This window comes from Lissotriton helveticus, chromosome 5_1, assembly GCF_964261635.1.
Source record: "Lissotriton helveticus chromosome 5_1, aLisHel1.1, whole genome shotgun sequence".
Lineage (NCBI taxonomy): Eukaryota > Metazoa > Chordata > Amphibia > Caudata > Salamandridae > Lissotriton > Lissotriton helveticus.
This window is the reverse complement of record NC_136065.1, coordinates 216141965-216154664: the sequence shown is the minus strand read 5'-3', so window position 1 is coordinate 216154664 and position 12700 is coordinate 216141965. Positions and strand designations below refer to the sequence as shown.

Below are 12700 nucleotides of genomic sequence, written 5' to 3'. Positions count from 1 at the left end.
CATGAAAAACACAAAGATCTAGGGAACAAATCTAGCGTTGTACTTGTCAGTCTCACAGAGTTTAGTTAATTTAATGGTATTACAAGCTCAGAATTACAGGCAGGCTTCTTAGTGGCGGAATGGAATGTGTGTCGGTATTAGGGTATGTAAATGCTGTACTGTATATACTGTAGTAAACGTCACTGAGTGATGCAAGCTAAATAACTCATTGTTACATAGGCCTTACGTGGTGTTAACAGACAGACACACAGCTTTACCAGAAACCTGAAAATTGGTCCAGGAATGCGGCTTGTGTTAAATGTAAGTCTTTGATGCTTAGAGAGGCGTCATTTAAAGTTACAGTGAAAGCTCTCAATATTACAGGTAAATCTTTATGATTTATTTTCCACTTCATCTCTACTACAGAAATATTACTTTATGTATTAGAAAAGTGGGGCACAACGTTAACAATAAAGACTCATTTGAATAAAGTATCGCTGTTGAACACACTTAGCTTTAATAACAGTCAGTAAATTCTGATTTGACTGGGATTATTCAGTGTATGTAAATGGTAGAGGTCTAAAGAGGCCGGAACTTCATTTCACATGTTTTATAGGAATAATTGAGCCCTTTTCCCGTTTTCCAGTTAATACCATCTGCATCAGAGGTGTGTGGCCCACCAAGGTACAGTCCATTGAGATTGGCACGGTGACAGCTTGCATACCACCAGGCTCCCTTAAAGGACGCAGCACAGCTCCCTGGGTTAGAATCATTGTCCTGGTCAATAGTTGAGAATGGCTGGTTCAGATGAATATCAAGGGAATGTCCTGTAAACGAGAGGAGAGCAGTTTATTTTTTAAACGGTACTAGCGTTGTAATACAGTGATTTAAACATGCACACCCAAACATTGCATGCACACGTGTGCCTGCTAGCACACACACACTATGCCCCATGACCCTAATTTTCAAATGTGAGCTTCTGCTTTATAGGGGGGTAAAAATAAAAACCTATTAAACGTTGCTTTACTAGAATGATTTAAATAAATAGATTTTGTTTCCTGTAGTTTGCCTGCATTTTCCATAAATGTGGTTATTTATTTCAGCCACTTCCAAAGCAAATTTCATTTTTGCTATTCATTCCGAGTTTATATGTCTCACTTAGGTGTCTGATAAGGTGTTGTGTCATTACATACTGTACACAGCATATAACAGATATACAACATACAGATAGAAAACATACTGGGCTCGGGGTTCCACTCTGGGGCTCACTAGCCATGCTATTGCTAACCCCATTCACCTCCCAGGCGCGCAACACCCATTGGGCTCACGGGGCTTCAGCCCCCCAGTCGTGCCTGGCAGCCCGGGCTGACACAGATTCGCAGGCTGGCGAGCATGTAATTGCAGCCGCACCCGAGTACTTAACAGTTCTTTAACCCCTACTGCGCTACCGCGTTTTCCCGCTGTGCGCGGGAATTTCAAAAATGGCTTGTTTATGACAAAGCCAGCTCGTCATCCGCGTAGCGCAGTTAACGCCCATGACGAGCTGACTTTGTCATTAGCGCCGAAGGGGTTAAAAGACCATTTAGTTGTAAATGAGGCTTTTGTTGTGTGGTCACCCCTTCTCACAGCCACTTTGTCCGTGGTTGAAAGAATTAGCCCCCCCCCCCCGAAATATTTTCAGCCCCCCCCCCCCAAATTTGGTTCTAGTTGCCCGCCTGCCTCCCGCTCATCCGTTTCTCCCTGGTGTGCCAGCGCCCACTCCTATCCTGCTCCTCTATTTTTTGATTATTAGTCTTCTGTTGTGGCGTAATTTCATTACAAAGATTCTTGCTGAAAAAAATCTTAAGACACTGGCAGATATATATCTTAAAGATGTACATTTATAGTGTACATTTATAGGGTGCATGGCCAACTGCACATGGGAATGGCCGCTCGGTAGCCGAGCTCCGCTGCGCCACTCAGAAAATATTCGTCTAAATTCCTCCGCCCCGGGCCGAATATTCTTCCAGAGGGACCTAATGCAGCTTACAATTACTAGTTGAGCAGCAGACGAAGTTTTAGCAGATCGGAAGAGGTCGGGCGAGGCTGCTATCGTCGCACGCTCTGCCTGCTGGGGCTGCGCCGGAGGAGAGTGGCGCTCCTCAGCAGGAGAACATCACGCAAAGACGCGCCTGCGGCCTGGGCCGCGACTGAACCTGCAGGGGGAAAATGGTGGCACTGACGTCTCTGGCGGCAAAATAAGCAGACACCAACTATTATCCCAGCCTAAGGGAGGAAGCCAAGAGGTTAGTGGAGCTTTGACGCTGGCCGAGGCCGACCCCCCGCTCTGAATCCACAACCTGCATCGTGATAGGGGCTCCTGCATCGAGGCTTGTTTCACCGGGGCTGTTCTTCCTGGCTGTGGCCCCTCCCTCGTATGACCTTCTAGTGAAATGGGCAGACCCGAGGGCCGAGCTGACGACTGGTTACCCGCTTGCCGGCTCGTGTGGTTCCCGGGGAGGTGAATGGCGCTGAATGGGGAGCGCGAGAGAGGCCGAGGTGCACTGAGCTATTGAGGTTGCTGTGGAGTCCGCCCGCGGCCTGAATGATTGACCCCCCCCCTGCAGGTGTTGTCCAGTGCAACCGGGAGGACCTTGGGACCCTTTTCATCTTGTGGTTGGGGATGACAGGCGGCCATAACTGACGCGCAAAGGGAGGGGCCCTGACGAGTGATCGACCCTGGAGTAGGCCTCAAAAAAGACTAGTTGTGATGCTGAGGCCCTCTGCAGCCACCTCTCGGATTGCCGCCCCAGCCATTCCCGGGGCCATACCACATAGAAGTTCCCACCATATTGGGAAAGAGGCGAGTCCATCCAGCCCAGGGCACACAGCCCTGAACTAAGCCCTTTGAATCTGCATACTGGTGTTTTGGGCCCCTCACACCTCACCTGGGTACCATTGGGGGCGGCGTTGCTTTAGGAGTTAGGGTTTCACCTGCCAAAGCTGACAGGCCGGGTGGAGGAATTCACCGCAGGCGGCAGTGAGTAACGGGTGCATCCGGACCCTCCCCTTCTGCCCCCTGAGGGAGAAGTCATGGCGACGGGCCGAAGCAGATGAACAGTAACACAGACCAAACTAGAGAAGTTTGCATTGCAGAAACATTAAGAAGATGACTGGGGAGCGGCTACGCTCCAATGCGAAACAGCCGAGCCCACAAACAAAGACCTTACAGCATGTCTGAACTGGGGTGGCAGAGTGGGCTAAAGAACGGTAATGGATTAAACCCAGATCTTTTGACTGTGAGTGTTTGATTCAGATGCTCCGTCCATCACCACCCCCTTTTGTACCGCTTTTGGCCGCCATAAGTGTGGAAGGGTATGCTCAGACGTGAGTCCCTTGCTCACTTTGCCACTGGATTCAAGCAAGCCGGGCTGAAGACGGCTGGAATGCCAGAAACCGGTCCTCGGAAGCTTGTTTCCGGTCCAGGGAAGACATGGCTTGGCAGTTCGGGCTGGACTGTTCCCATGAGGCACAGGGACAGACTGATTTGCATATAGCCATGTCTGAACTGGGGTGGCAGAGTGGGCTAAAGAACGGTGATGGATTAAACCCAGATCTTTTGACTGGGTATGAGTGTTTGATTGATTCAGATGCTCCGTCCATCACCACCCCCTTTTGTACCGCTTCTAGTGAAATGGGCAGACCCGAGGGCCGAGGTGATGACTGGTTACCCGCTTGCCGGCTCGTGTGGTTCCCGGGGAGGTGAATGGCGCTGAATGGGGAGCGCGAGAGAGGCCGAGGCGCACTGAGCTATTGAGGTTGCTGTGGAGTCCAGCCCACGGCCCGAATGATTGACCCCCCCCTGAAAGTGTTGGCCAGTGCAACCGGGAGGACCTTGGGACCCTTTTCATCTTGTGGTTGGGGATGACAGGCGACCATAACTGACGCGCAAAGGGAGGGGCCCTGACGAGCGATCGACCCTGGAGTAGGCCTCAAAAAAGACTAGTTGTGATGCTGAGGCCCTCTGCAGCCACCTCTCGGATTGCCGCCCCAGCCATTCCCGGGGCCATACCACATAGAAGTTCCCACCATATTGGGAAAGAGGCGAGTCCATCCAGCCCAGGGCACACAGCCCTGAACTAAGCCCTTTGAATCTGCATACTGGTGTTTTGGGCCCCTCACACCTCACCTGGGTACCATTGGGGGCGGCGTTGCTTTGGGAGTTAGGGTTTCACCTGCCAAAGCCGACAGGCCGGGTGGAGGAATTCATCGCAGGCGGCAGTGAGTAACGGGTGCATCCGGTCCCTCCCCTTCTGCCCCCTGAGGGAGAAGACATGGCGACGGGCCGAAGCAGACGAACAGTAACACAGACCAAACTAGAGACGTTTGCATTGCAGAAACATCAAGAAGATGACCGGGGAGCGGCTACGCTCCAATGCGAAACAGCCGAGCCCACAAACAAAGACCTCCTTACAGCAATCACGGCAGTGTGTAACTCTCTCAAACCCGGATTGATACGGTCACCAAGGAGGTGACCCTAATTAGGGAAGACATGAGGCGGATGGCGGAGCATGTGAGTACTGTTGAGACACTACTCTAGAACTGGGGACTGACACCACCCTCCTTAAGAAACAGGTTTCCGAACTGCGCACCACCCACGAAGCAATGGCTCTGCAACCGGATGACTACGAAGGCAGTATGAGGCGAAACAACGTTCGTATCCTTGGTATTTCGGAGTGGGCAGAGGGGCAAGCAGCTGACCTGTTCGTAGAGGAGCTAATTCTAAAACATCTACAGCTGCGTGGCATGTCTAAGTGTTTTTCCATTTAACAAGCCCATCGTGTGCCTGGGAGTAAGCTGAAGCCGGGGGCCCGCCCCCGGCTGCTCCTGGCCCGCGTATTTATTTATTTGTCGGATTTGTATAGCGCATAGCTGCCCCAACGACGGGGCATCCCAGCGTGACCACAGACCCTAAACAGGAACCATGGGAGAAAAGATGAAAAGTTAAATAGGGAAAAGCCAGGTCTTAATGACTTTTCGGAAAGCTAGGTGGTTCTGGATTGTTCTGATGGAAACAGGGAGCAAATTCCAGATCTTCGCCGCTAAACAGCGGAAGGAACGACCACCATCTCTAGCTTTCAACACGCACAGCATGCAAACCAACGCTTGATCGGCCTATCTGAGCAGACGCCGTGGCACATAAAACTCTAGCAGATTGGCCAACCCCAGAGGTTCCTGTAGCATCAAGATCTTATGCGATACACAGAGAGACTTAAATTGAATGCGCTTCTCAACAGGCAGCAAACGAAGTTTCTGGAGCACATGGGAAACAGAACAAGATTTCGGGAGAGCCACCAGAATGCGAGCTGCTGCATTCTGTACTCTCTGCAGATGCTTGATACTGGTTTTGTTTGCACCTAAATAAAGGGAATTGCCATAATCTAGTCTGGATAGAATTGACGCCTGGACAATGGTTTGACATACGTTTGGGGGAAAGAAACCCAGCAAAGGTTTCAAGCCTCGCAAAAGTCCAACGCATGTCCCTGTCACAACTTTTGACTGGGTGTCGAAAGTCAGGCCACTATCAAACCACACTCCCAAGTTTTTCACAGCCTCCTTGGGCAGGGTGGCAGATTTGAGGCGATCTGGCCAACACTGCTCGGACCACAAGTCAAGATTCTTTCCAAACAGTAAGATCTCAGACTTACTGGCATTCAACTGCAGGCAGTTATCCGCCATCCAGGTCGCAACCACTGAAAGGTCCCCCTTGAACTTAACTAGATTAGTAAAACATTTCTTGGAGAAGGCGATCACCAATTGGGTATCGTTAGCATACGACACCAATGACATGCCCTTTCTTTAGCAACCGCAGTCAAGGGGCGAACATAGATGGTGAACAATAAGGGGCTCAAGACTGAGCCCTGCGGCACCCCCTGATGCAAAGCAAACTCATGTGAGTGAAAAGGAAGCATGGAGACTTCGAAGGACCTCCCCTCCAAAAAAGACCGAAACCAGTTCAATGCCGCATCCCTGATACCAATTTCCCGCAGGAGCCTTTGAAGTATTGCATAGGAGACGGTATCAAAAGCGGCACTTAAGTCCAAAAGGATCAAGGCGGCTGTGTCCCCGACATCCAGTCTCGCCCGGATAGCTTCCATCACTACCAGCAGGGCGGACTCAGTGCTGTGGCGTGCGTGGAAACCATGCTGTGATGGATCCAGGAGGGCATTCTGCTCAATAAACTTAGAGAGAGTGGAATTCACATGGGATTCAACCAGCTTCTCCAAAACAAGCAACTGGGAAATAGGGCGATAGTTGCCTGGCTCAGCTGGGTCCAAGGAGGGTTTTTTGAGCAGTGGAATAACTTTCGCATGTTTCCACGCACCAGGTACGGAGGCGGACGACAGAGAGAGGTAAACCAAGTCGATGTTCAGCGGGGAAATAAGAGCATGAAACTGACGAAAAAGGGCAGGTGTCAAAGGATCGGCAGGCAAGCCCGATTTGATTTTCAAACAGAGGGATTCGAATTCCAAATGTGTCAGGGGAGGAAAAGATGACAGGCTGTTTCCCACCATAGGACTGATAGCCCCCGGGTCCGCAACCTCAATAAACAAAGTCGGGGTAGGTAGACCAAGGTATATCTTCTCGACTTTATTCACAAATTACCGTGCCAGCTCATTACACTGATTGTTCGAGGAAATCGGGGAAGCCCCCGTATCACCCGCACAACAGGGAGAAAACCGACTTAGCGGGATTGGTGTTAGCCGAGATTTTATCGGCCACATACTCCGCTTGAGCTCTCTGAATAAGCATGTGGTACTGCTTAATAGCTGCTCTATATTCACTTTTTGCTCCTACATCATTGGAGCTTCTCCAGACACGTTTGAGCTGCTTACAGCCCTTTTTGGCTAGGGTTAATGAGTTGTTAAACCAGGGGTTGGACTGCCCACAACTCTTAACCCCCCCCCCCCCAATTTAGCTGGGATGCAGCTGTCTAAGCCTAGCGTCAACCACTCATGAAACCGAGAGTTTGCCACATCCACGTCCAGTGGCAACTGAGGTCTATGACTAGCCAAACAAGCGGAAAAGAGATCCATGTCCAGCTTATGCCAAGGGTGTTTCAAGATAAGGACGGGCGGATCAAGACGGATTTTCCCTGCAGCCGCAGCGAGAACAAGACCAAGAAGTGGTCTGTCCAGGCCTGCGGGGCTGGCCGAGAAATCGTTAAAGAGCTTAAGTTCGAGAATATGGGATCTAGCAAGTGACCTGCCACATGCGTACACTCAAGGACACGTTGAGCCAGCTGATAGGCCTTGAGGTCAGCCAGAAAGCTGGTGTTCTCAACCCTCCCACTATCCTCAAGATGGAGATTAAGGTCCCCTAAAATCGAATTTAACTTTCATGATCGTGATGTGATCCTTCAGACCGCTTGAGCGGTCCCCCCATTGACAGTGGAAAATAGCTGGGTTACATTCTTTCCGGATTTCACCTTGAGGGTCCAGAAACAACAACGTAGTTTCCTAGAAGTGAAACGGGCCCTCAGAGACCAGGAGATCAAATACACCTTGATGTTTTCAGCAAAATTCTGAGTAGAATCTGACGGCAAATTGTGATTCTTCACAAGGCCCGAGGACGCCTGGGACTGGCTCGATGGCTAGCGGACTGTTGGCAAGAAACCGCTCAAGTCTCCATCAGCGATCAATGAACATGGCGACTGGCGCCAACAGAGGTGCTTCCCTACACACTCTGATTCAGACTCTCATGGTCCCACTGGGTGACTATGATCACTGCTCTACGATGACAGACTGATTGGTAACCCTCGGTTCTCCTTTGCTCACCTGGGTATCATTTTGACTTCATTTGTAATAACTTTTTGCTCGTGCCTGCCTAGGGCCGCTGATGTCCTTACGATTTTGAACTGTAGGTAACACAGTATACTGATGATTCTTGCTTGACATTTGATAAGTGTGCCCCTAAAACACTGTATTATTTCTGTTATGCCCAATGGGAATATTGTCCGGGGCGGCTTCTAGGAATTGTGCATATTGGTCCAAGGAGTGGGGTTGCTCATGTTCCCGAAGTTGACAAGGATGGGCGACAGGCACTCTGCAAGTTGGGGGGAGGCAGGTGGTTTCAGGCTTGCTGTGCAGGGAGGCAGGGTGGGGGGAGGGCGCTTAAAATACCTCACATTAAAGAGACTCTCCTGCAATACACCAAATACTATTTTGCGGAAAATGTGGGGTCGCTAGCCTCGGCGATGATACTCTGGGGGGGCATTCGGGGCGGTTATAAAGGGCAGGGCACTGTCATTAATGGTGGGGCATCGGACCGAACGCTCTCGGAGGGTGATCGAAAAGGAAACGGACATATTGGCCTTGGAGGCGACTTTCTCGCAGGCTCCTGATCCCACTGTTCAACAGAATCTCAAAATTAAGCGACAAAATTATAGACAACTCCTATTGGAGGTAGCTACGACGCGCTCCTTAGCTACCCTACTACGAATTTATGAACAGGGGAAGCGTACAGGCAAACTCCTGGCGTGGCTGGAGCGTAAGGAGCTGGCAGCGCGCTGGGTAAGCCTGGGCGTAGTTCGCGAAGTAGAGCTACGCGTAGCTACGTGAAGTGCACTTCGCGAGCTACGTGTAGCACTACGCGAACTGCGTAGTGCGCTGTTCGTGATGATTGCACAGTGCAATCATTGAAAACAGCATCTTGCACAGTGCGAGCTGTCTTTTACTGCCGCTCGAGTAGATATTTACTCGAGCGGCAGCTTCCTCAACGCGGACTGGTAGTTTCTCATCGCGAGCGGTTGCGAGCATACGCGACCACTCGCAATGAGAAACCTGACCTCCTCGCATTGAAATCTTGCCTGGAGGTTTATTTTCCACGCTCGCGATCGGCGACTTGATGTTGCTGATCGCGAACGAGGAAAAAGTCTCGCCGATATATCATGTTGCTTGCTCGCAGTCGCGAACTTGATGTTGAGGACCGCGAGCAAGCAAAAAATGACCGCTGCACTATGCTACGCTAGGTGTGTTTCCACTGTGCTACGTGCAATTCACGTAGCGCAAAGTAGCTCAAACTTCATAAACTACGCGAGCGTAGCATAATGCTTTGCCCAGTGTTAGCGCTGGGTCCACGCGATAACTGGCCCTGAGGATACACTCCTCACTGATTCTCAGGAAATCGCGGACACCTTTGCATCTTATTTCAAAGAAGTCGTAGGGTCCCGGAAACTTCTCAAGCCCCAGTATCAGCTGATCTCCTTGCCACCGTCAACTTGGTGAGCATTTCCTCGCAGGACAGGGACGCCTTAGAGGCGTACATTACGGTGACGGAGATTCAAAATGCCATACTGGCGGTCCACTCCGGCAAAGCGATGGGTCCAAACGGACTCCCCATCGAGCTCTTCAAACCCATGTCTGCTAAACTAGTGCCCAATCTTTTGGGCACTTCTAGGGAAAGCTATCATTTGGAACTACTCCCCGCCGATATCCTCAATGCTGCTATAGTGTTTATACACAAGCCTCACAAGCCTGCTGAAGAATGTAAATCGTACCGCCCTATATCCCTTCTCACAGTTGAGGCTAAAATCCTCGCCAAACTCCTGGCTACTCGACTCCTCCCTTATATCACCGATCTAATTCACCCAGATAAATCCGGCTTTATGCCTGGTAGAAATATGGCCAGAAATCTACGCCGGGTACATGGGACCTAGGTAGGCTTGGTATCATCGAGGAGGAAGCACTCCTGCTATCCCTAGATGCCACCATGGTGTTTGATACCATCGAATGGACCTTCCTCTTTGCTGTGTTGAGTTGCATAGGGTTTGGTCCCAAGCTGATTCATTGGATTAGGCTACTCTATACACAACCCACTGCATACGTGGCCGTCAATAATCATCAATCTGTCACCTTTTCCCTCCAACAGGGCACGAGACAGGGTTGCCCGTTGTCCCGCTCCTTATTGCCCCAGTATTAGAGCCACTGGTGGTTTGGATCAGGGGAGATCCAGGTACACGGGTATTCAAATGGACAAATGAGCATGAGGATCGCATTTCACTATACGCGGACGACAATCTTCTTTATCTGGCTTCTCCAGCATGCTCGCTACGGCGGGTGCTCCATATATTTCATATATTTGGAGCGCATTCGGCATATCGGATAAACTGGTCTAAATCCCAGATGTATGTACTGTGAGGTGAGCCCCCACCCAGCCCATGGGGATATGAGATACCGGTTGCCACTCAAGCCTTTTGATATCTGGGCGTGTTTGTAACCACAGATGCTACCACTTTTGTCGAGGGGAACCTTCTGGAGCCCCTCCAACGTCTAAAATCAGACACTCGACACTGGTGATCTCTCCCTCTCACCCTCCTGGGACATGCTTCCCTATTTAAGATGTTCACCCTCCTGCGTTTCCTATATGTGCTCCAAAATATTCCGTACCCAATCCCAGACTCATACTTTGCCCAAATTGACAGTATGGTGCAGGGATTATTATGTGAAGATCGCTCGCCATACATCGCTATGAACAAACTCACCATGGGATGGTACGACCGGGGTATTGGGTTGCCCAACTGACGGCATTTAATAGTTGAATGTTCGGTCCACAAGATGATCCCAATTTCCACACAAGACCACTGGCTCATGGGACGGCATGGCTATTATAGGGCGTTGTATACCAAACCCCGTAAGCTTAACTTGACAAGTCCCACAGCTCGCACTGTTGACGAGAATACTGGGGTTCAAGAACCGTCTAACTAAAGCAACTCCGCTGTGGGAGCCTGATATCTCAGCAAATGCCCCGGGTTTGATAAATGGGACACTATCGGGATTTCTAGGGTGGGGGACATGTGGGTGAGAGGGAAACTGGCCACATTTGCTGACCTTCAGATTAAATACCACCTTGCGCCTTCAGAGACCTTTCCGTATCTCCAATTCAGTCACGCTATCTCCACTGCCCTACCAAAGGGAACCCCTCTCCCTGACTCTACTCCATTGGAGGATCGGTTGTTATTAGATCCCATGGAACACAAGGCTATCTCCCTAACATATAAACAACTGGTACACAATCGTACTGATCCTATGCAGAAACGACGCATGAATTGGGAGGCTGACCTGGCTGAATAGATGATGAAGACTGGCGAGACGCCAGGTATACTTTGATGCTTAACTACTGTTTTGACTGAATAGACGACCAGATCCGCTCTGTCTCCAACATTGCAACCAAATAGGCACCTTTACACACATTCTTTGGGAGTGCCCACAACATACAGGGCTATTGGGAAAAGGTGACACGCCAAATGGCCAGGAGATGTGACAAACCCTTAGGCCCTCTCCCAAACTCTGTCTCCTCAACATATGGGGAGCTACCGACATCTCCCAGATGGAGCAGGCATGGGCGGGGATGGGTTGGGTCATCGCAAAGCACAACATAGCACAGCAATGGGGGGTGGCCGCTAGCCCACAGGTACATGACTGGGCAAAAGACATGGATTGTGCGATGATAGCTGAGAAAACGGTATTCAAGGGACGGGGATGCCCTAAGAAATGGGACCATGAATGGGGAAAGTGGAACAAATACCGTGGGGACATCTGCGTCTCCCCAATGGTGGAATTAAGGCGTGAGAGACAAACACTGATGGCCCACCTCACAGTTGAAGTTGGATCCCCCCCACTGACGATCTAGCACAGTGGTGTTTATGCGGCTCATGCACGAAATTTTATCATAGTATGTACTGTTCGCGTTCAGAGATGTATTGTATGGATGTATGTTTTAACAACTACTGCCTAAACCACGAATACCTTAACCACGACCAATGCCAAATCACTACATTTTTTACAACGAGTTACTAAACCACGAATTGATCCACCTCGTGACTTGCCAATAGATGCCACTATTGTAATAGCAATACTTCTGTGTGTGATTTTAAAATTGTAGTATTTGATATGTTTTGTGTAAGCGATATAGAATTGCACCTCCCCCATTCATAACAGAATTACATGGACCGCATTTCACCAAATGCAATTTAAAATCAATGTATTGGGGCCCAAGATGGCCAAGCACCAGAACAGACGTAGAGATGCATTGCTCTGGCGGGCTCCTATTTTCCAGAGCCCGAAGCCACTGTAGTCTGGAAGCAGGAAGGGGATTCTCCGCCTGGGTGCCAATCCATGAGGAGTGCTGGAGGATTCCCGCTCGTAAGGTTTTCTTCCATCTAATGCTTGAAATAAGAGAGGGGCAATCTCTGCTAACCTGGCGACATCAGGATTGAGGCACCAGCACTTCTGTACCCTTGCAGTGGGAGTGCTGGGCCAGAGTAGGTACAGAAGAGGCCATCCACTGTGGCCCTGCTGATTTACATGACACTTACCCATAATGAAGAGGCACAAAATGTATGCAGGAACTACAGACCAGCACATCCAGTATGGCATGTTTTTCTTACGGTAAGCTCCCACTTCCACAAGTCAACACGGCCAACTATTCCAGGGCTACCGGACCATGTTTTTCCCAATGTGTGCCACAGGATACATGGTTTCTCACGCGTCACCGGCTAACCATGTACGTCTGGTTTAAATGTTCTGTGTTATCCTCACACCTACATGGTTATTGATTGTCCACTCTAGGGCCACTGGCCCCTGTTTTTCACATCATGTACCACAGCTTCAGAGCACATGATTTTTCGCTTAAAACCGTCTCACTTTGATATAATGGCCCATGTCACATCACGACAATCCGC

At 50.1% G+C, this 12700-nt stretch overlaps 1 protein-coding gene across 1 annotated transcript in view; it reads right to left on the bottom strand.

Annotated features, from left to right (window-relative positions):
* Window positions 1–473: 473 nt before the first annotated feature.
* Window positions 474–12700, bottom strand: part of LOC144754341 (ficolin-1-A-like) — a 249397-nt gene continuing 237170 nt past the window's right edge. The window contains exon 11 of the mRNA XM_078642030.1: window positions 474–806. Within this exon, the coding sequence (XP_078498156.1) occupies window positions 559–806 (248 nt within the window). The 3' untranslated portion in view covers window positions 474–558. The remainder of the gene's footprint in view (window positions 807–12700) is intronic.